This window comes from Megascapheus bottae, chromosome 22, assembly GCF_031878675.1.
Source record: "Megascapheus bottae isolate mThoBot1 chromosome 22, mThoBot2.hap1, whole genome shotgun sequence".
Classification (NCBI taxonomy): Eukaryota; Metazoa; Chordata; class Mammalia; order Rodentia; family Geomyidae; genus Megascapheus; species Megascapheus bottae.
The window spans coordinates 36,263,487-36,283,774 of NC_143530.1; the positions used below are offsets into that span (position 1 = coordinate 36,263,487).

At 42.2% G+C, this 20,288-nt stretch overlaps 1 protein-coding gene across 2 annotated transcripts in view; it reads left to right on the forward strand.

Moving 5' to 3' along the window:
• Jarid2 (jumonji and AT-rich interaction domain containing 2) overlaps positions 1–20,288 on the forward strand; it is a 229,312-nt gene that overhangs the window by 97,517 nt on the left and 111,507 nt on the right. The window contains exon 3 of one of the 2 annotated variants that reach the window (XM_090356506.1): positions 8,496–8,631. In XM_090356506.1, the coding sequence (XP_090212632.1) occupies positions 8,496–8,631 (136 nt within the window). Of the gene's footprint in view, positions 1–8,495; positions 8,632–20,288 lie in introns of those variants that run through there. The other variant, XM_090356508.1, reaches the window with a different exon arrangement.

The window sequence follows — 20,288 nt, forward strand, 5'->3', positions numbered from 1 at the left end:
GTACCTTGGATATCAGCATTACTGTTGTTATTATTACTGTTTTTGTGTTGTTTCTGGGACTTTGCGCCTGTCCCTTTCCTCTTTTGTTCAAGGCTGGCTCTATACCACTTGAGCCACAGCTCCAATTTTGGCTTTTTGATAGTTCATTGGAGATCAATGAACCATAGACTTTCTTACCTCGTCTTATTTTGAATCATGATCCTCAGATCTCAGCCTCCTGAATAGCTAGGCTTATAAGCATGAGTCACCAGCTCTCGGCTGCCTAACAGTCAAAAAATTTTTTTTTTCTCGTTTTTTTGAAATCCTTGTTTTCCCTCTCCTAACTCAGCAAGGCTTCGCAAAGAAAAGCAAGGCAAGGGCAAATTGTATAAGGATGCTTTAATACTTTTTTACAGGGTAATTGTAGGCGACTGTTGTTCCTGTACTCACTTTATTAGAGAAAAGTTTTTGTTCTCCCATTCTGCCTCTGCAAAGACATTTTTCGTTCATGCAGCATTAGTTACACATGACTTTTATTGGTTCATTTGTTTTGGTAAGACCAAGTCTTACTATGTTGTGCAGCCTGGATAAAACTCAAGCAATCCTCCTACCTCAACTCACCTTCTTAAGGAGCTGTAGGCCATTATACCTGGTCCCTTTTCAAGGGGAGAAGGAAGTGGCCAGGGGTCTTATGTTAGGCTGGACATAGAGAGATCATGATTACTCAATCACGTGTTAAGCCTGCTGCCTGGCCAGCAGTGAGCAGCACCTCTCGTTGCTGTCAGTTCAGGCATTATCACCTTTGTAGTTTCCTCCATGACTTCACGGAGATCATTTGTATCCCACAACTGCTCTTTAAACAGGATATCCCTGCTGGCTTGCGCAAGGGAATCTTGGATGATCAAATTTGTGGATTATCTGTCATTGAAAAGTAGCAACTAAGATAGACAACTATTCTTGGCACAGTTTTTAGTATACCAAAACAAGAATCCAGTTTTTATAATGGAGCACTTTCTTGTCTGTCCACAAAGTTAAAACTTGCTTAACCTGGTGCTACTTGGTTTATATTCTTTTTTTTTTTTTTTTTTTTTTGCCAGTCCTGGGCTTGAGCTCAGGGCCTGAGCACTGTCCTTGGACTTTCTCAAGGCTAGAGCTCTACCACTTGAGCCTCAGCACCACTTCCGGCTTTTTTCTATGTATGTGGTACCGAGGAATCGAACCCGGGTCTTCATGCATGCTAGGCAAGCACTTTAACCACTAGGCCAAACTCCTGGCCCCCGGTTTATATTCTTATACATATATTTTTATACTATGTGGATCTCTTATCCTCCCCCACATCCTAGGCACTGCCCCTGAGCTGCTTTTGTTCAAGGCTAGCACTCTGCCACTGGAGCCATAGCATTACTTCTGGCATTTTCTGCTTATGTGGTACTGAGGAATCTAACCCAAGGCTTCATGGAGGCTAGGCAAACACCGTACCACTAACCCACATTCCTAGTCCTATGTGGTATTTTGATTTCACTTTTCAGCTATGTTTTGGAGATTTTATTAGTTTGTACAGGAGCATATACCATAAAGAATTGTACACGTGAGAGCTGTGATCCTTGTTGGATTCTTTCCTTTGCTGTCCCATGATGCAGTAAACTTCAGTCCCTTCCCTCTCAGCCCCATCCTCTTGAGCACCCTCCCTCCTCACCCTCCAAGAGTAGGAGGGGACTTCCTTCCACAGACTTAAGTGCAGACTTAATGAGACTCTGTAGGGTGGTATAGCTGCTTGACTTCCTGGGCTTGGGCTCAGGGCCTGAGCACTGTCCTTGGACTTTCTCAAGACTAGAGCTCTACAACTTGAGCCTCAGCACCACTTCCAGCTTTTTTCTATGTATGTGGTACTGAGAAATCGAACCTGGGTCTTCGTGCATCCTAGGCAAGCACTCTACCACTAGGCCAAACTCCCAACCTCTTGACTTTTTTTTTTTGCCAGTCCTGGGCTTGGGCTCAGGGCTTGAGCACTGTCCTTGGACTTTCTCAAGACTAGCACTCTACCACTTGAGTCTCAGCACCACTTCAGGCTTTTTGCTATGTATGTGGTACCGAAGAATCAAACCTGGGTCTTCATGCATGCTAGGCAAGCACTCTACCACTAGGCCAAACTCCTGGCCCCTGACTTTTTTTTTTAAGTATAGAGTTTGTGTTTGGAAATAAAAATACACTTGGTTTATGTTGGTCCTATTCTCCTGTGAGATCCACATGTTTAGATGTAAATTACATTGTGGGGAGTGTATCTTTTTAAAGGGTATGTTGAAGATTCACAAAATGAGGGTGTGAGAGACATTCATCACCTTAGAAATTATTAAAGAAATGCATAATACTTTATATTACAGTTTTTTTGGGGGGTCGGATATGGGTCTTGAACTCTGGGCTTGAGTTCTTCAGCTCAAGGCTACCACCCTACCCTTGAGCCAAGCCCCACTTCCTGTTTTCTAGAGGTTAATTGGAGTCTCAGGTCCTTTTGTGCCTGGGCTGGCTTTGAACCTCGATCCTCAGATCTCAGCCTCCTGAGTAGCTAGGATTACAGGCGAGAGCCACTTCACCTGGCTTGATCTGCATTTCTTAACAGTCTGGTGGTTAAGTTTCTGATAGTCTTGGGAGCCACAGGTTGCAGTTGCAAGGATATGTATGTAAGGTATCAGATTGTTTTATCTCTACCCTGGACTCTGACCTTTGACTTCAAAGTCACCTAGTTCCTTCCAGTGCTTCTTGTATGTATGAGTGTTACAGAGCGTGGAGCAGATAAGTATTATATTTCAAGAAAAAAAATTTTCCATGAAACATTTTATAACCATAACATAAATTTGCTTCCTGACCAGTTACAAGAAATTTTCTGATAATTTGAAAGGATGGCAAACACATGGCTGAGTAAAAATAAAACCCTGTCATTTTCCCATTTCAAACTCTCACTACTCTACCTTCTATCTTAAGCTAACCAGTAAACCATAATAGACTGGGAGCTTGGATTTGTGGGACTTTTTTTTTTTTTTTTTTAAATAGGGCACAGATCCATACTTCTGTCTACAGGAAGGGAGAGCCACGTTGTCTCACTTGGACAAGAAAGGGGTTATTTGGATTTACAAATATTAAAGACCCTTAGACTTGAGAATACTTTTCTGATCAGTGAATTACAAAGGGTTAGCCTCTCCATGTAATCAAAAAATGTAGGGAGGGAGGCACAAGGTACAAGGTAAGCGGAAGAAGGAACAGCCAGCACTGATAACATTTGATGAAAGGATTAGTTAGTGTTTAACAGAAGGGTCATTAGATAAGTGCCCACCCTGTACATATGGACTTTTTTTTTGAGTGCTCTCTTCTTGCAGGGATGTTGGTGGTTAAAACAAAGGTAATGATAACCACCATGTAAGAGGGTCATCTCCAGTTTACATCTGAGAGTGAGAGGTGTACCCAAGTCCTTTTGTCATCATGGGCAGTGTTTTATGGAGGAAATTGTTTAAATTATCAACATGGTAATGATGTCAGGCATTTGACTGTACACATATTGGATGTTGCCTAGGGTTGAGCACCAACAGGGCAGGTGCAGGTAGGTCAAAGCATGTGTGTTTCCAGGAGAAGCCAGACTGATCTTTGTCAAGTTCAATTGTGCCCAGGAATGATTGGTGAGCTCTGATGATAGGAGGCATATAGTTATAGTGTAGAAGTTATAGTGCAGTGGTGACTGAGAGAAGTAATCTCTGAACCCCATGGAGATGGGCTTTAAAAAGGCAGATTCCACAAGATGGCTGTTAAAGAAGAGAGAATATGAAGCAAGTGCTGGATGTAGTGTTTGTGTTTCACCCCCTCTGGTGCTAGGGCTTTGTAGAGCATGCATGCAGCACTTCTGAACAAGAAGATCACTGCAGCAGAGTGAGTGGAAACTTAAGAATCTTCTTCCTGGGCTTCCCATCACACAGGTGTGCAGGCCTACCTTTGCCCTCAACCTGGCATTCTACTAGGAAGTCCTGGAGCTTGAAGATGAGTGACTCACTATAAGTCTGCAGCTGCAAAAAAGCAGTTAAAAGTCCAAGATTTTTGAGTTATTTTCTCACCCATTGTGTGTCTTATGTCTGCGTTGAGAGGTGACAAATCTTGACTAGCACTGGACCTGTGTACATGTGTCTTTTTATTTTTATTTTTTTTAATTTCTTTTATTTTTTTATTTTTTTTGGCCCCTTTCTCTTTCTGGCCCCGCTCGCTCCGGCCCCGCTCGCTCCGGCCCGGCTAGGCCCCCTTTTCTGGCTCAGGCCCCGCTTGCTCCGGCCCTGCTCGCTCCGGCCCTGCTAGCTCCGGCCCGGCTAGCTCCGGCCCGGCTAGCTCCGGCCCGGCTCGGCCCCCTTTTTCTAGCTCCGGCCCCGCTCGCTCCGGCCCCGCTTGCTTCCGCCCGGCTCGCTCCAGCTTGCTCTTGGCCCCCGCTCGCTCCGGCCCGGCCCCGCTCGCTCCGGCCCCGCTCGCTCCGGCCCAGCCAGCTCTCGCTTGCTCCTGGCTCTGCTCGCTCCGGCCCCCTCTCGCTCTGGCCCCGCTCGCTCCGGCCTCGCTGGCTCTGGCTCGGCTCGCTAGCGCACGCTCCGGTCCTGCTCGCTCCGGCCACCACTCGGTTGGGCTCTGTTCACTTCAGCTCAGCTCGCTTCTTTCGCTCTCTGTCGCCGTCGCAGTCTTGTCTCTGCCACTTTTCCGGCTTGGTTGTGTCTCGTCTCTGCCACTTCCGGCTTGGTTGTGTATGTGGGATACCGAGGAATCGAACCCGGGTCTTTGTGCATGCTAGGCAAGCACTTTAACCGCTAGGCCAAACTCCCAGGCCCTACATGTGTGTTTTTAAAGGTTGATTTTGAATTTGAAACCCTATAATCTGTGTCATGGTTTGCTTCTCCTGTATTTAAAGTATTTTATAGATTCAATGAAGCTGCGTGTGTCAGTAAGTGAACCTTAAATGCATAGCTTCCTTGGCGTGAGTTTTCATCTTGTATGGTTTCTGTTTTAATTAGATGTTGGCTGTAGAGGCATAATTCTTTCATGTAGAGCCTGAAGTAGGGCAAAGGCACAGGCCTGTCCAAGATGCAGTAAATCAACAAGGAGTTTTACATTGAGAGCTGTTTTGAGATTTTTATAATTTAAAAACTGTATACTTGTAGGAAATTTATATTCTCATAGCATTGTTTGTTGTAGAGATGCAGAGAAGAATGGGAATTGGAAGGTAGCAAGGAGAATTTGGCCTAACAGGCTTTTTTTCTTCTTTCTTTCTTTCTTTCTTTCTTTCTTTCTTTCTTTCTTTCTTTCTTTCCTTTATTTCCTTTATTTCCTTTATTTCCTTTATTTCTTTATTTCTTTCGTCATGGAACTTGAATTCTGGCCTGAGCACTGTCCCTAAGCTCTTCATCTCAAGGATGATGAGAGTCTCTCTACTTTGTATTGCCAGGGCTGGCTTTGAACCTCAATCCTCAAATCTCAGCATCCTGAGTAGCTTGGGTTACAGGAATGAGCCACCACGTCCAGCCTGACAGTCTTTAGGAATTGACCCTTGCTGCTGAAAAGGTGGATAGTTTTTGCCTAATAAGCATTAACTTTGCCTGTAGTTAACAACAGGCCTCTGTCACAACTAATGTGCTGGGAGAGCTTTCTGGCAAACTCAAGGGAATTACTATAGAAATTAATTCAGCCACATCTTGCTCTCAAATGTTGTGTGGCCACATCATCTGCATTTTACACAGGTTTGTTACTTGAATTCTACAAATGGATTCTATTCAGATTGCTGCATTTTTCTGCTTTTTAGTAGTGTTTATGGTCTCTAGTGACTTGCCCCTGGTAGAAATTAAGAAATCATTTAGGATCTCCATCTTAGGTGGAAGCAGTCTCTTGGCTTCATACCCTTCCAGGCCCAACCCCAAACTCCTATTTTGTTATACAAATGTCTGGCTATCAGAGAGTCACCAGGAAGACAGGATGTGCCTTCTTCCTTTAAATGTGCCTGCCCAACAATGGAAATCGGAGCTTGGCAGGCCTACAGGAGAAGAAACTGAGCAGAAGGTGGAAATCTCAGCTCTGTTCCTTCTCTGGCCTTTCTTCCATTTAGTGTAGAAGATGTAGAATTGCTCTCATTTTAAGAAATCCTTACAGCTTAATTAGATTGCAGCCAAAGTTACTTAGGGGTTAGGTTCTCTATATGGTTGGTTTCTAAGATGTAGTTTGTGTTTATGCAGAGTTTAGGAATTTAAGAGCTGGAAAAGGCTTCAGATAATCTAGCCTGTTCATTGACTCCTATGGGTGTTTTGTGTGATCTTTAGTGGCAGGAATAAAAATCATTTCTACAACCCAGTACATCAACAGCAGATTGTCTGTGGATGACAGCTCTCTTCCTGAGCTATCTGGCTCTCAGCTGAAGCAGAAGGAAAATGTAATCTCTCAAATCCTGCTTCTACCCAGGATATTAATATTTTCCTTATTCTTTTAAGGCCCACTCCAAAATAACTGAGAAGGTCCAGAATTTCCATCTTTAAATTGAACTCTTATGAAATGCCTAAGTCGTGAAGTAGGAGAGTGTGTGTGTATGTGTGTTTTATATTTCCACTTTCCAGATACTTTAGCCTGCCCTCCCTCCCTCCCTCCCTCCCTCCCTCCCTCCCTCCCTCCCTTCCTCCCTCCCTTCCTTCCTTGGGCTTGAACTCAGGGCCTGAGCACTGTGGCTTTTTCTATGTATATGGTACCGAAAAATTGAACTTGAGTCAATTTTGACCACTTGGTCAAACTCCCAGCTCCTATTTTAGCTTTCTTTTTAAAATTAAGGCAAGATCTCACTCTGTTGCCCTGGCTGGATTGGATCTTTCAATATTGTCGCCAAGGCTGACTTTAGAAATTATTATCTGTCAGCGTTAGCATCTTCAGTGCTATTATTTTAGGCATGCACCACCTGCCAGGTATAAAACTCTAGGGCTATTGTTCACATATGCATGCACACAAACTTTTTGGGTTGTTAAGTGGAGCCTCATGCTCCCTTCTGTCATCTTTCCAGATTGGGTTTTTATTTTATTTTTATTTTTTTGGTGCTGGTCTTGGGGCAAGAACTCTGTGCCTGGGTGCCCTTGCTAAGTTGTTTTGGTGAAGACTAATAGTACTGTACCACTGAGCCACAGTGCTACTTCCAGCTTTTTGGTACTTAATTGAAGATGAAACTTTTGAGCTGAGGTTCTAAGATATCAGCCTCTTTAGTAGCTAGGATTCTAGGCCAAAGCCACATGTACCCTGCTAAGATTCTTGCACCAGTTCTTACTCAGAATATGAGGTATCCTCCATCCTCCCCCTTTCCCTCTCTCCTTCCCTCCCTTGACCTACATGCCCACCACATAGTACCTTTTCACTTTTCTTTCTTTTGAACATCTTTACTGCTAGGATAGTCTCTAGGCTGGCTGATTGCTCATTCTTTGGTTTTCTACCTTTTAACCATCTGGCTTATTAACTCTTTTGTCATGAACTTGCATTGGATCTGAATTTCCACATAACAGAGACATGCTGTAACCATGCATGCAAAGTCCTGTTATTAATGTTTTTCTTATTCTAGGTATTGAACCTAGGACATCTAGTTTGCTATATAAGAAGTCTACCTCTGAGTCCAATCAGAAGCCCTGTGTCACAATTGTTTTAGAATCACCTTTTCATTTGTACTGTGCTATCTTTTCAGTGTCTGCTCCCCCCCCCCCCCCTCCCCAACCTTTGTCTTTCTTCTTCTTGTTCTGGGGCTTAAACTCAGGGCCTGGGCACTGTACTTGGGCTTTCACAAGGCTAGTGCCCTACCACTTGAGTTAGAGCACCACTTCTGGCCTTTTCTGTGCATGTGGTATGGGGGAATCAAACCCAGGGTTTCATACATTCTAGGCAAGCACTCTACCACTAGGCTATGCTCCCGGCCCTCCCTTCTCTTCTTGATGTGTGATTTATTCCCCTGGAAAGGGGACTGCAGTTGGAATTCTGTTTCTTATTGAGTTGTAAAGTCCCTGAGGACATCATCTATATTTTAGAGTGTCTTCTCCCAGCATAGAGAGCAAAATTGCCCTAACAATGATGTACCTGTTTGTGATGAAGTGTGCAATTATGTATCAGTCACATTATAAAGCTCCAGTAAAGTGGCTCCATTATACCTCTAGTTGTGAGTATGAGAACTTTCTTTTCTGATCCTTGCCAGGAATAAAACTACAGCATAGATAGTTAATGACTGTATTTGGTTATGGCAGAGTACATAAGAAAGTAAGGTGATGTGTTGTTTTCTGTTTGCGGATTACCTTGAGGTCTATCCAGAAGGGCTGATATTCTCATCAGCACGATATAATTTGAATCTCTGGTACTAGCACTGAGTTTCAGACCAGCATTCACTGAATACTTGTTTGGAATTCATATTTTAAAAAGCGTGTTGGGAATCTGAATACTTGCTTGCCTGCTCTTTAGTAATGCTTCTTCCACTTTTTCTTGTTATGTTTCTCTAGGACGACAGTGATGGAATTCCATGGTCAGAAGAAAGGGTGGTACGTAAAGTCCTTTATTTGTCTCTGAAGGAGTTCAAGAATGCTCAGAAGAGGCAGCACGGGGAAGGCATTGCTGGGAGCCTAAAAACAGTCAATGGTGAGTTAAGTCTGGCTAGGGTTGGATATTAATCTTTGTGCACAGCCTCGTGCCTGAAGTGGATATGTGCTGCAGCTTGGGCTTAGGCTAGGGATCTAATCACAGTAGGATGGTCATGTGAGTGTATTGTGGACATCCTACTGGGTCTGTATATTTGTTTCTATATTTTATGTCCTGCAAAACGGTATGGACAAGGTAACTTAGTGTGTTTCCTAGTTAGTGGGCTGAATGCAAGGCCTTTTGTTACAGCTTTTCTTCTATTATCTGCTTTTCTAACTCAGGTATGTGCATCTTTGATGACCTTGATGAACCGTGGAGGATTTAGTTCTTGCCCTTGTTTATTTAAGGAACTGTGTAAATCTGCCCTTCCTCTACTCTGGCCCAGCTGCTTTGCCAGCATCTGTTGGCTTCCTTGTTGGTGGGCCTGCACGGGTTGCTTGTGGGATGTAGGCAGTGCCTCTGGAAGTGGCCTCTTCGCAAGTAGTCCTCAAAAGGATTTTGGAAGCTTAGAAGGGGATTGGCTCCTTAATTTATTACCATGTTCCTTTTTGACTGGGATTAAATAATTTAGAAGAAGAATTCTTGTGAGGAAGCAATTGTTCTCTAGCTTCTTGTCAGAGGCAAGAAGAGTGAGGAACAGAAGACCCCATTCTTGTCTTAGAAACTCAGCTCAGATTTTAAGAGAGTCATTATAAATACTGGATCCTTGGCTTGTGTTAGGGTGCAAAATAACAGGTTTCTAACATCTTTTTCACATGCTTTCACTGTAAACTGAGTTGCTCTTCAATCTCTTGAGGAAGTAGTATTCACACATGACCTGTTGACAAGGAATAATGCAATACAACCATTCCTAACTGGGAAGCACCAAGTTTTAGGTTCATGTGATAGGGTTTGGTAGCAGTAATAAATGAATACAAACGAAAGTGAATAATTGGAGAAGCAACCTATGCTGGTATCTGCTGGCCAGATTTAGCTCTGACAACACAGTATGATACTGTGGAAGAAAGTGAGCATTGTAGTGAAACACCCTCACTGGGATTTGGGATTAAAATCTTTTTTTTTTTTTTTTTTTTTTTCCTTGTTTTTTGCCAGTCCTGGGCTTGAGCTCAGGGCCTGAGCACTGTCCTTGGACTTTCTCAAGGCTAGAGCTCTACCACTTGAGCCTCAGCACCACTTCCGGCTTTTTTCTATGTATGTGGTACCAAGGAATCGAACACGGGTCTTCGTGCATGCTAGGCAAGCACTTTAACCACTAGGCCAAACTCCCGGCCCAGATTAAAATCTTTAATTCGTGGTTCACTTTCATGGTGAAAGGTTAGTTGGGTGTTTTGTTTATTACCCTGATAGACTTTCTGTTTTTTTTTTTTTCCTTTTTTTTTTTTTTCTGATAGACTTTCTTGTATTTAAAACTAAAATGCCACATTGAGGCTTCAGATTTGGGTTTTAGAATTGCTGGGAACATGCCATTTTCCTGGTTTGTGTAAGATGTTTGTTTACACAGCTTTCCAAGGCCACCTTTTGGTTGCTTTACATATCAGATATCTCTAGTAATTTTTAGTTAAAGCATCTCCTTGTTTTACAACTTAAGAATCTTTAACTTGCCTTAGATTAAGAACCTTGAAGGCAGCTACCGTTTGAAAACAAAGTGGGCATTCTTGTTTGGGAGGGTTGGTTACCAGGAAGCTCTCAGAATTAACAACTGGAAAGCAGGAATAACACCTCTTTGGAGGGTGCCCTTAACCCCCAGATCTGTGGAATGTTTTCATGGGCCACCTCCATATCTGAAGTAGCAGGGTGCATCTAAGGGTTTTTGATACAGTTAAGGTGTCAATTGTAATTGCAAGCTGTGCTCTCTGTAGAACACTTAGATACACTGATCAGATCACATTGACTTTAGGTTTGGATGGATGCTCAGTAGTAGGCCTGTCTGTCCCAGGAGAAAACATCTTTCATGTCTATGGTATTTGGGGTGGGGGGCTCAGGATGCCAATGATGACATTGTACCGGTTAGCTTTTTCATGTAAACTTTAAAAGCAACCCACTTGGTTGTTTTTCTCTGGAAGTTGAAGTGATTAAATTTTCCTTCCCCGGGCCGGGAGTTTGGCCTACTGGTAGAGTGCTTGACTAGCATGCACGAAGACCTGGGTTCGATTCCTCGGTACCACATACATAGAAAAAAGCTGGAAGTGGTGCTGAGGCTCAAGTGGTAGAGCTCTAGCCTGGAGACAGTCCAAGGACAGTGCTCAGGCCCTGAGGTCAAGCCCAGGACTGGCAAAAATAAAAATAAAAAAAAAAGAACTTAAAAAAATTATTTTTTTCCTTTCCCTCCCCTCTGCTCCCTGGCCAGTCATGGGGCTTGAACTCAGGAACTGGGTGCTGTCTTGACCTGGCATTTTCATCTGCTAGCTTCACAGAATTGTCTTCTGAATGTTATGTATGTTAGTAACTTTGCCAAAGCCAGATAGCTATTTATTTTTTAATAGTAGAATTAGAACTATAGCTCAAGTTACATATCTCTGTGTCTAGTTTGTATTTTTACAACATAGAATGTATGGAAGTATACTGAAGTCTTTGAGACTGTAATGTTGAAAGCTAGATGCTTATTCCCCCCCCCCCCCCCCTTCATGAATTTGTTAACAAAGGTTGTCTGGACTATTGGAGTCTCCTGGGGAAATTCATTTAAAAAATGCAATATTTTATATCAACAGTAGAATGGACTTGACATAATTTTTATCTAATTTAAACACAAATTGACATCACTTCTGCTAAATTACTGGCATGCTGGTGTGATGAGCAAGCAGCCCTTTGCCCTTATCACTTATGTGAAGGGGTTTGGGTGTCTAGTGCTTGTTAATAGCAAACAAACAGCATAGCTTGTATCTTAGTGGCTGAGATCAGTCTGCGCATTTCTACAGGTTGGGTAGAATTGTAATAACACAAGCAGACACAAGATAGAGGGACTTTCTTTTCATGTCATAAAATCCATGTCTGCCATTGGTCTTGCTTTTGTGCTTTTGAAGTGACAAGGACTGAAATTTTTTGCCTTACTAGAGAGATAGAAAATGCAATTTTTGAACAGTCTCACAGATTGCATGTGTTGGATTTGGAGCTATCATTATAGCTTGTTGGCTGTAGTTAACTGTGTAGAGGAGAGCTGGTACTAAGATTCATGGATTGGGAGCTTTCTGTCTGCTTCTTGCTACAGATAATGCCACTTTTCTGTATGTAATAAAATGACAAAAGCTTTGGAAAGGACTTGCAGAGGCTGAGACCCTGGCCACTCTTGAGGGCCCTTGGCCTACTGGGGCTGAAATTAGGGACATTTAAATAATAACATGCTACACAAATAATAAGTACACATAATTACACAGTAAGACAGGGGAGCTATTAGCTGTATTTGAATTTCATTTGCTTCCTGTAAATGTCATCTCAAGTCAGCAAGCCCTTTGGCCAGTGAATCAGTGTTGAATACATTCAAACGAAGGTCCTTTGGATTTAAAGAAGTCCCTGGCTCCCTAAAATCTTAGTCCAGTCAGGAATTGATAACTCATCTCCTATTCATTTTTGCCACTTCCTATTCAAGTATTTTACCTGTATGTACTCATTGAATCAAAACTTATAAACGAAGAAACTGTAAACAAAGAGTAGCAGAGTTTGCCTATTTAGCCAATAATTAGGAGAGCCAGGATACAAAATCAGGTTTTGTGAATTAGAGCTCCCAAGTGTCTAACTACCACTTATACAAACAGAAATAATTTTGGAATTTTCTATAGAGATGGGAGTCTGAAAACAATGTATAGGAGAGGCTAGTTATTTATTTATTTATTTTTGCCAGTCCTGGGCTTGAGCTCAGGGCCTGAGCACTGTCTTTGGACTTTCTCAAGGCTAGAGCTCTACCACTTGAGCCTCAGCACCACTCTGGCTTTTTTTTTTGTATGTATGTGGTACCGAGGAATCAAACCCAGGCCTTTGTGCATGCTAGGCAAGCACTCTACCACTAGGCCAAACTCCCGGCCCTTTATTTATTTAGCTAGGGGCTCACATTTCCCCTCTGCTTACTAGGTGAACCTTGGTCTACTGGAGTATATTGTTCTCTACCTGTCCCTTCCCACCCCTGAGGATTTGAACTCAGAGCTTTGAGCTTGCTAAGCAAGGGGCTCTACCCTTGGAGCCCTGTTCTGAGTCCAAAGTTCATCTTGTCTTCTCTTTTCTTTTTTTGAACTAGGAAAGGCATTCCTCCTGAAGAAAGCAATGAGTCAGCTCTCTGGTTCCCTGCATGGCTTACGCTAAATTCATGTGTGCCAATGCTAGTCCCATAGGAATCACCAGCTAGCAGCAGCTGCAGCTTGGGCACACAGTTGAGTTTTCTGAAGCACTCTTATCCTGACACCTTTCTTTCCTTCTGCTGTTTGCCCTTGATGTGTGAGACACAACTCTGGGCAGAAGAAAGGCAGAGTGGCAAGAAGGGAAAATGCAATTTGTTGAAGACAACTGAATTTTGATTCTTTGTTTAAAGAATATGTTCTATTCTGAACAGAGGTATTTTGGGTAAAGCTTCATCTCTTTCTCTAGATAAATCAGATAAATTTTATTATTTAGTCTGTTTGCAACTTAAGTTACATAGACAAGCCATTTCTGCATAGAATCTCCATTAGTCACTTTGGGGGGGGGGTTTAGTTTATAGCAGGTATGATTATTTTTTTCTTTAGTGGTGGCACTGGGGTTTGAACTCAGGGCCTTCTACTCACTCTCCTTTGTCTTTTCTGCTCCAGTCTTGTGCTCTACCATTGAGCCACACATCTAGTTCTGGCTTTTTTTGCTGGTTAATTGGAGATGAGTCATGGACTTCTCTGAGCCAGCTTTGAATCTCAGCCTCATGACTAGCTAGGATTATACCCATGTGTCACCAGTGCCTGTTTCAAGTTGCTTATTTCAGAGAATCTCTTTGACTTTATTTCATCTGTCCTATTTATGATACAGAGCAAACATACTACCAATTATTATAATAATGAGACAGTTTTTGCTTTCCTAGAGTCATGTTTCAACATGAGAAACATGTGTGACTAAAAATAAGGGAAGTGCAAAACATACTACAGATTAAAATAATCACTTTAGAAACCAACAATGGTATACATATCTCTGGTGTGAAACAGACCAGCAGAAGGACAGCTCATGTGTGAAATACCAGGAAAAGCCTTGAAGGATGTGGTACTTTTCTGAACAGAGGCACGGGTTGGGCAAAGGTGATGTTAGTGATAGGTAGAAACCAAGAAACAGATACTGGAGAGTTGATGTCAGATCCACTGGGACATAAAGCTGTGGTGACAAGTTTTTGTGGCTTGGTCATGTATTTGTCACCAAAAGAGTGATGTGCAAAATTAAGAATTGCTAGAAATAGGAAGGGTCTTTTCAGAAGCATATAGGTCAAACTCAGTCTTTTTACAGATGAAAAATTTTAAGCATTGATGAGGAGCTTAACTGGAAGGAATGGATCATGCTGAAGACTGATTGGAACCAGAAATCCAATTTAAGTAACAGTTCCCAGTAGGCATGGCTGTGGGCATATATTTCATGGAGTGTTAAGGATGGAGGAGCCTGTGGAGGTAAATGTATACTCCTTTTGGGTCATTTTGTGCCTGATACTCAACTGGCCTGGTTCTCTCAGCTGGGTCTTGGTTGTTACTTCTGTCAGCCTGGATCTTTTTCTCTTTGATTACATCATCACTCTGACAGCATGGACTGTTTAGTAGTAGCAGGGGGATGCTATACAGGTAGTGTCATCTGAAAGAGGAGCTACATATATGAGGTGTGCGTGTGCATGTATGTGTGTTTACAGTTTCAGGCCTGTCCCTGCTTGTTTGTGCCAAGGCTTTTAAATCCCTAGTTGCAGTGTATGTATGCAGCAGGCAAGAGAGTAAGAATTCACCAGAGTCTGGGCTTTTGTTTATAGTTCAAGTTCCTCCTTTTTAGGGCCTTCCTATTTCTAGGCAACTTGTCTCTTTGTGCACTAAATCATTGTCTTTGTCCCTCTTTCTGATGGTAGCACTCTAGAAAGAATCCCTCTTCCTTTCATCATTTATTGCTTTTTCTTAGATTATTCTTACCATTATACAAAACATGTTATTTCTCCCAGAAGAAAATAAATCTTCTTGGCCTGGGCACTGTCACTGAGCTCTTCAGCTCAAGGCTACTACTGCCTTACCCTTGAGCCACAGTGCCGATTCCCATTTTCTAGTGGTTAATTGGAGATAAGAGTCTCATGGACTTAAGTGCCCAGGCTGGATTTGAACCTTGATCCTCAGATCTCAGCCTCCTGAGTAGCTAGGATTATAAGTGTGAGCCACTGCGCCCAGTGACCTTATGTTTTAAGTCTACTTCCTCACTGTTTTTATAGCAAAATTACTTGGAAAAAAAAATCTAAGTGATCTGTTTTGATGTACTATTTATATTCATATTAAAATTCTAGTCTTCCCATTGCTTTGTTGTTTTTAGGCATAGTCTTGCTATATATGTCACCCAGGGGAGCCTCTTTCTATAGGCAAGCATCATTATGCCTGGCTCTTCCCTTTTTAGAAACCTGAATTAGACTTCCTAACAAATTTAATAATGACCTTGATATACCTCTCTTCTCTTCTACCTCTTCTGCCCCCTCTCCCCTCTATCCCAACCATCCATCACTGTGGACTTTAGTTGCTCATATGATGCTTTTGTCATAGTTTGACATGTCCTGAACCTCAGACTTGCCTGATTTCTCCACAGTTGGATTTCCATATAGGCCTCCTAGACTTAAGATGTCTCAAAGCCAATTTCTTCACAACTCCCTGCCTGTCTCTCCTTTTGCTAAGAAATAATAGTTGTTTCTTCCACTTGCTGGGACTTTATCCACCTGAAACCTCATTCTACTCATAATTTAGACCCGTAATGTCTCCAGAGCTCGAGTGCATACTATCACCACCAGGTACTGCAGCTCCTCATACTCTGTCAGCTGCTGCCTCTGTTTCCTTCTAGGCTACCAGGCAAGCCAAGTCCTGTGCTAATAACTCTTGATTCTGAAGTGTCTCCATATTTCTCTCAGTATGAAAGCTAAATGTTTGTACCTCTCTACTGATGTGATCCTTAGTGTCTAGTCTCATCTACTTTCTCTCCCTCCTCTGTCCCCTCACCCCCCACTAATTCTTCCCTGCCTGCTACCCCAGATAACCACCCACACTCAACTTTTACTCATTGTCTCTGAGATTGTCTTCCCTTCGGATATCTATGGGACTTCAGTTCTCTGTATTTTATGTTCTGGTTCTGATTTGCTCTAAACTGGGAAGGTCCTTGAATCATAGTGAAAATGGTAACTACTTCTGTTCCTTGTTATGCCTTTTTGTATAATGTTTCTCACAGCCTGACATTAATTTGAGTGTGTTATTCCTCCCTACAGTAGTAGTTTGTGGATTCTTTGGAGAGAAAAATCTTCATTTGTGTTAAACACTACTCTAACCCTACTGCTGAGTGTTGCCTAAAGTTATGTTGTTTTGTGAGTGAAACCTCAAAGAGCTTGCCTGTCCCTGCACTGTCTCCACTGCCACTTACTCAGTATTCCTTTTAGTCCTATTGCAGATAGGCTGCTTTCTGTTCATTTGGGATGGCGGGGGGAGGGGATCTGCCAACTGAGACGCCAGGTTTCAGTTTGCTTAGATTTGCCTGTAGGTACTACTGCAGTGTATATTTTATTTGTATTCTATCCCCACTTCTCAGAACTGGGTTGTCCTTGCATCCATTTGAAGGTCTACAGAGGAACACTAGGGGCGTTGGTTGGTGGTTTCAGTTAAAATTGTTTTTTTTTTATTTTTGTGGTGAATTTTTTCGGGGGCAGTACTGGGGCTTGAACTTAGGGGCTGGGTACTGACCTTGACCTTGAGCCTTCTCAAGGCTAGCCCTCTACCACTAGGCCACATTCCTGGCCCTAAAAAAATGTTTTCCCCTCCTCCTCTTCTCCCCACTACTCCCCCTCCTCCCCCTTCCCTCTTCCCTCCTCCACTTCCTTCCTCCTTCTTTTTTCTTTCCTAAAATTGTTTTCTTAAGAAATGAAAAGTGTCATTTTTCATAGCAGGTACTTTTATATATTCCAGATTAGTTTAGTGGGTGAAGGAACTCACACCATGCCTAGAGATACTCAAATCAGGATTTGGACCCACAAATCAGGATATTTATATTATCTCTAAATATGAAAGTGGAGGTCAAATCATGTATCTCCTATACCACTTGGGTTTTAACACAACCACTCTTAATTAATTTAAATATAGAAAGTTTTGTTTTCTGTCTCTTCTAGATCACTTGGCTTCTTGGAAGTGTGTACTTGTTTTAGGAGTTGTCCACATTTGTTAGTCTTTGAAGGAGCTTTTATTATACATGTACATATTCATATGCCCTAAGCAATGGGCTACAAGTCTAAAAGGTCTTTCACAGCCTTTGTGAGCCTCCTGGTCTGCCAGTCTGTATCAAGTAGACTAATCCTTGTCATACTCCCTATAAGAAGCCTATGACCTCCCTAGCTTAAAGAAGGATGTAGACATGTGGCACTGGTGTATGGCCATGTACATGTGTCTATCCTCAACAAAGGTTGAGGACATGCTGTTATGCAGTGATTCATATTGTGGTAAGATTGTAGTATGTTCAGTGCTTTCCCTACATTTTAACTCCACACAAATATACATTAGTTAGCTTAGGGCACCATAACAGAGCACTGTAGAGTGGGTAGCTTCAGCAACAATTGGCTCACTTGAGATCTGGGGTAAGGTGTCTTGCCCGTTGAGTTCTTGTTGAGTGCCACCTTCTAGGTTTTTCCTCATGTGACAACAAGAAAACTGACTCTCTCTTTACCCATATCATCTCATTTTACATCTCTGACATGTACAGGACCTGATGAAATGTAGTCACACACAAAGGATTTAATCCGTGACCGATCAGCTTTATTTCATTTCAGTTGTAGATTAAATTAATTTCTGTGTTAGTCTGAATTGTGTTTCTTTGATGCTTATGTGACCTTAGAACATTAAAAAAAAAAAAGGTAACCAAGTTATTTGGCTACTAAGTTGTTCCTCTTAGTTGGATGTAATTAAATTTGGCTATTTATTTGCCTGATTTTGTGAGATGTTCTGTTTAATCTGTCCTTCAGTTAGAAGAGAAGAAACAAACTGATACAGAAAAGCAACTGATGTGGAAGGCAATATGTAGCAAGAACCCTTTCAGGAGCACTGTGTTCTAGATTTCCCCCAGGGTTTGATGGTCCCAGAAAGAGGTTTCTGTACTTACATTATTTAAGAGAAAATGGTGAGATAATCTGAGGTTGAGGACTTGGCTGTTTATTTTGCAATGATTCACTTTGTGGTGTGAGTGTAGTAAGCTTGGCGCTTTCCCTATACTCTGTGCACACCAAAGGGAAAAGCCCTGTAGGCTCACCAGATAGATAGGCCTGCATTCATCCAAGGGTGATTTGCGCATGAATAGGATTTGCTTATTGGTGTTCATTCTTGTAAAATGATAATGACACCCACCAGAAAAAGGCCTCATGTGTTTTTTAAGTCTGACCCATTTCATGCTTTGAACTTTCTGATGTGTGTATTGATGGAGCTTTAATTACTATCAGATTTACCACAATGGACTCATGCAGTTTTGCTGTGCTTGCAAATTTTCTGAGATCCCATCTCCTTCATATTCACAGAACCTTTATTTAGCTTTTGGAAATAACCTTGTTACTATTTGAGCCACATTAAATGTTGAGGGTCCTGTATGATATATTTTTAAAGCTTGAAGGCATGCTTTTGTCAAGCAACCCCACAGACTATAAATGCCTAAATTTAAAATTTATTTCTAATCTAATCTGCTGCCAAATCTTATATATCCTCTTGTTTTCCTTTGTAAACTTTCAGATGATTTTGTAAAGTCTTAAACTTTTCTGCTTAATTATTTCTTCCCCAAAAATCATAATAGTTCACGAATTTCTCATTTAGGGAAGCTTGGGGCACATAGATGGACATGAGAGAAACATGAGCCATTTTATAACTGAGCACCTGCCTATCAGGGAGGACAGTCACCCAGGCTAGCTAACCTTGAGAATAGATCAGCAAGGCTGGTGCTGTGTGGTTCCATTTACATCCTTAAGAGAGTTTTAGGGGGCTGCTTAGGCCTCTGTTTCTTGGGGCTCCACACTGATCTCCCAGCTGTATCAAATTGTTCTTGTGTCATTTGCATTTTGGATGGAATTGCTGACTTGGTTCTATAGAGGAGCTTCAAGGTCTCTACTTAGAAATAACAAAAGCAGGCTGAGAGTTTGGCCTAGTGGTAGAGCGCTTGCCTAGCATATGCAAAAACCCAAGTTCAACTCCTTGGTACCACTTATAATAGAAAAAAGCCGGAAATGGTGCTGTGGCTCAAGTGGTAGAGTTTTATCCTTGAGAAGGCCCAAGGACAACGCTCAGGCCCTGAGTTCAAGTCCCAGGACTGGCTAAAAAAAATAATACACAACTTATTCCAAACATTTTCCTTCCTGGCTTCTATCATTGAGACCTCCACTTATGAACACATGTGTTAAAAACAGTTTCTTCTTCCTACAGTGTGCTGGTGGAAGACTCTCAGCTGGCACTTACTGAATCCCTAAAGAAATTACTGGCATACACATACTCCATTCTCTCATGAGCCTTCCTTATAAATCAAGAAGCTAAAAATAAGGAAATCTGCATTGATGGAGTTGGGGATGGTATGCCGAGTAGGGATTGTTGAAGCTTGTAGGAAAACCTGCCGTGTTTAACCATGTTAAAACAGTGGGCTGTTCCAGTATAGTAGCATCCTCCTTCCCTTTCCACCCATGCTGCACAGCCTTTCAGTTCACTTTCCTGCCACTCAGAATTCAAGTCTATACTTAGTGCTATTCACAGTGTGTTTCCACTACAGATTCTTTTTCTTTAGAAAGATGGTTGTAGTTTTTAAGTTTTCTTCTTTGACAGTTTAAGAAGGTAAATGTTGAGATGCTTTATTCAACAACAGGTGTTACTTTCTGACACGGAATTGACTTAGTCTCATCTTCACTTTCCTGTGGGATGGGCTGCCTCCCCCCTTTCAGAGAACAAAGTGCTGTGATAAAAGTAGGAGTATGTGGCTCTTGGGTGCCAGTGGCTTCCAGTCGGACTCCTAGCTATTCAGGCGTCACCAAGATCAGGTGGAAAGAAGCCTGAAGCCTATCCAGGCAGAAAAGTCTGAGATTCCAGAGAAACCAACAAGAAGCAGGACTGGAGCCATGGCTCAAGTGATAGACCGCTACTGGAGAGAAAGGCTAAGTAGTTGGACAACCTAAATTCAACATCTTGTTTTCCCACCCTTAACCTTTCAAAAGAAAAAGAAGTTAGCGTGTACAGTTGATTTATTGTCCTGTTGCCATCTGTAACTTGGACCTTTTATTTGTTGGGAATGTGGATGTGAATGCACCATGGCATGGTGAGAAGGTTGTGTGATGAAATCTGCAATCATAGTCATCCTCACTGGGGCTCCAAACAACCTTAAAGACAGGAAGGAATGGAAAGATGGGGCAACATACTTAATCTTCATCAATCTATTTGTCTATCTTCTTGCATCCCACTGTGGCTGTGGCAATCAGAAATGCCCTTTCCAGCCCA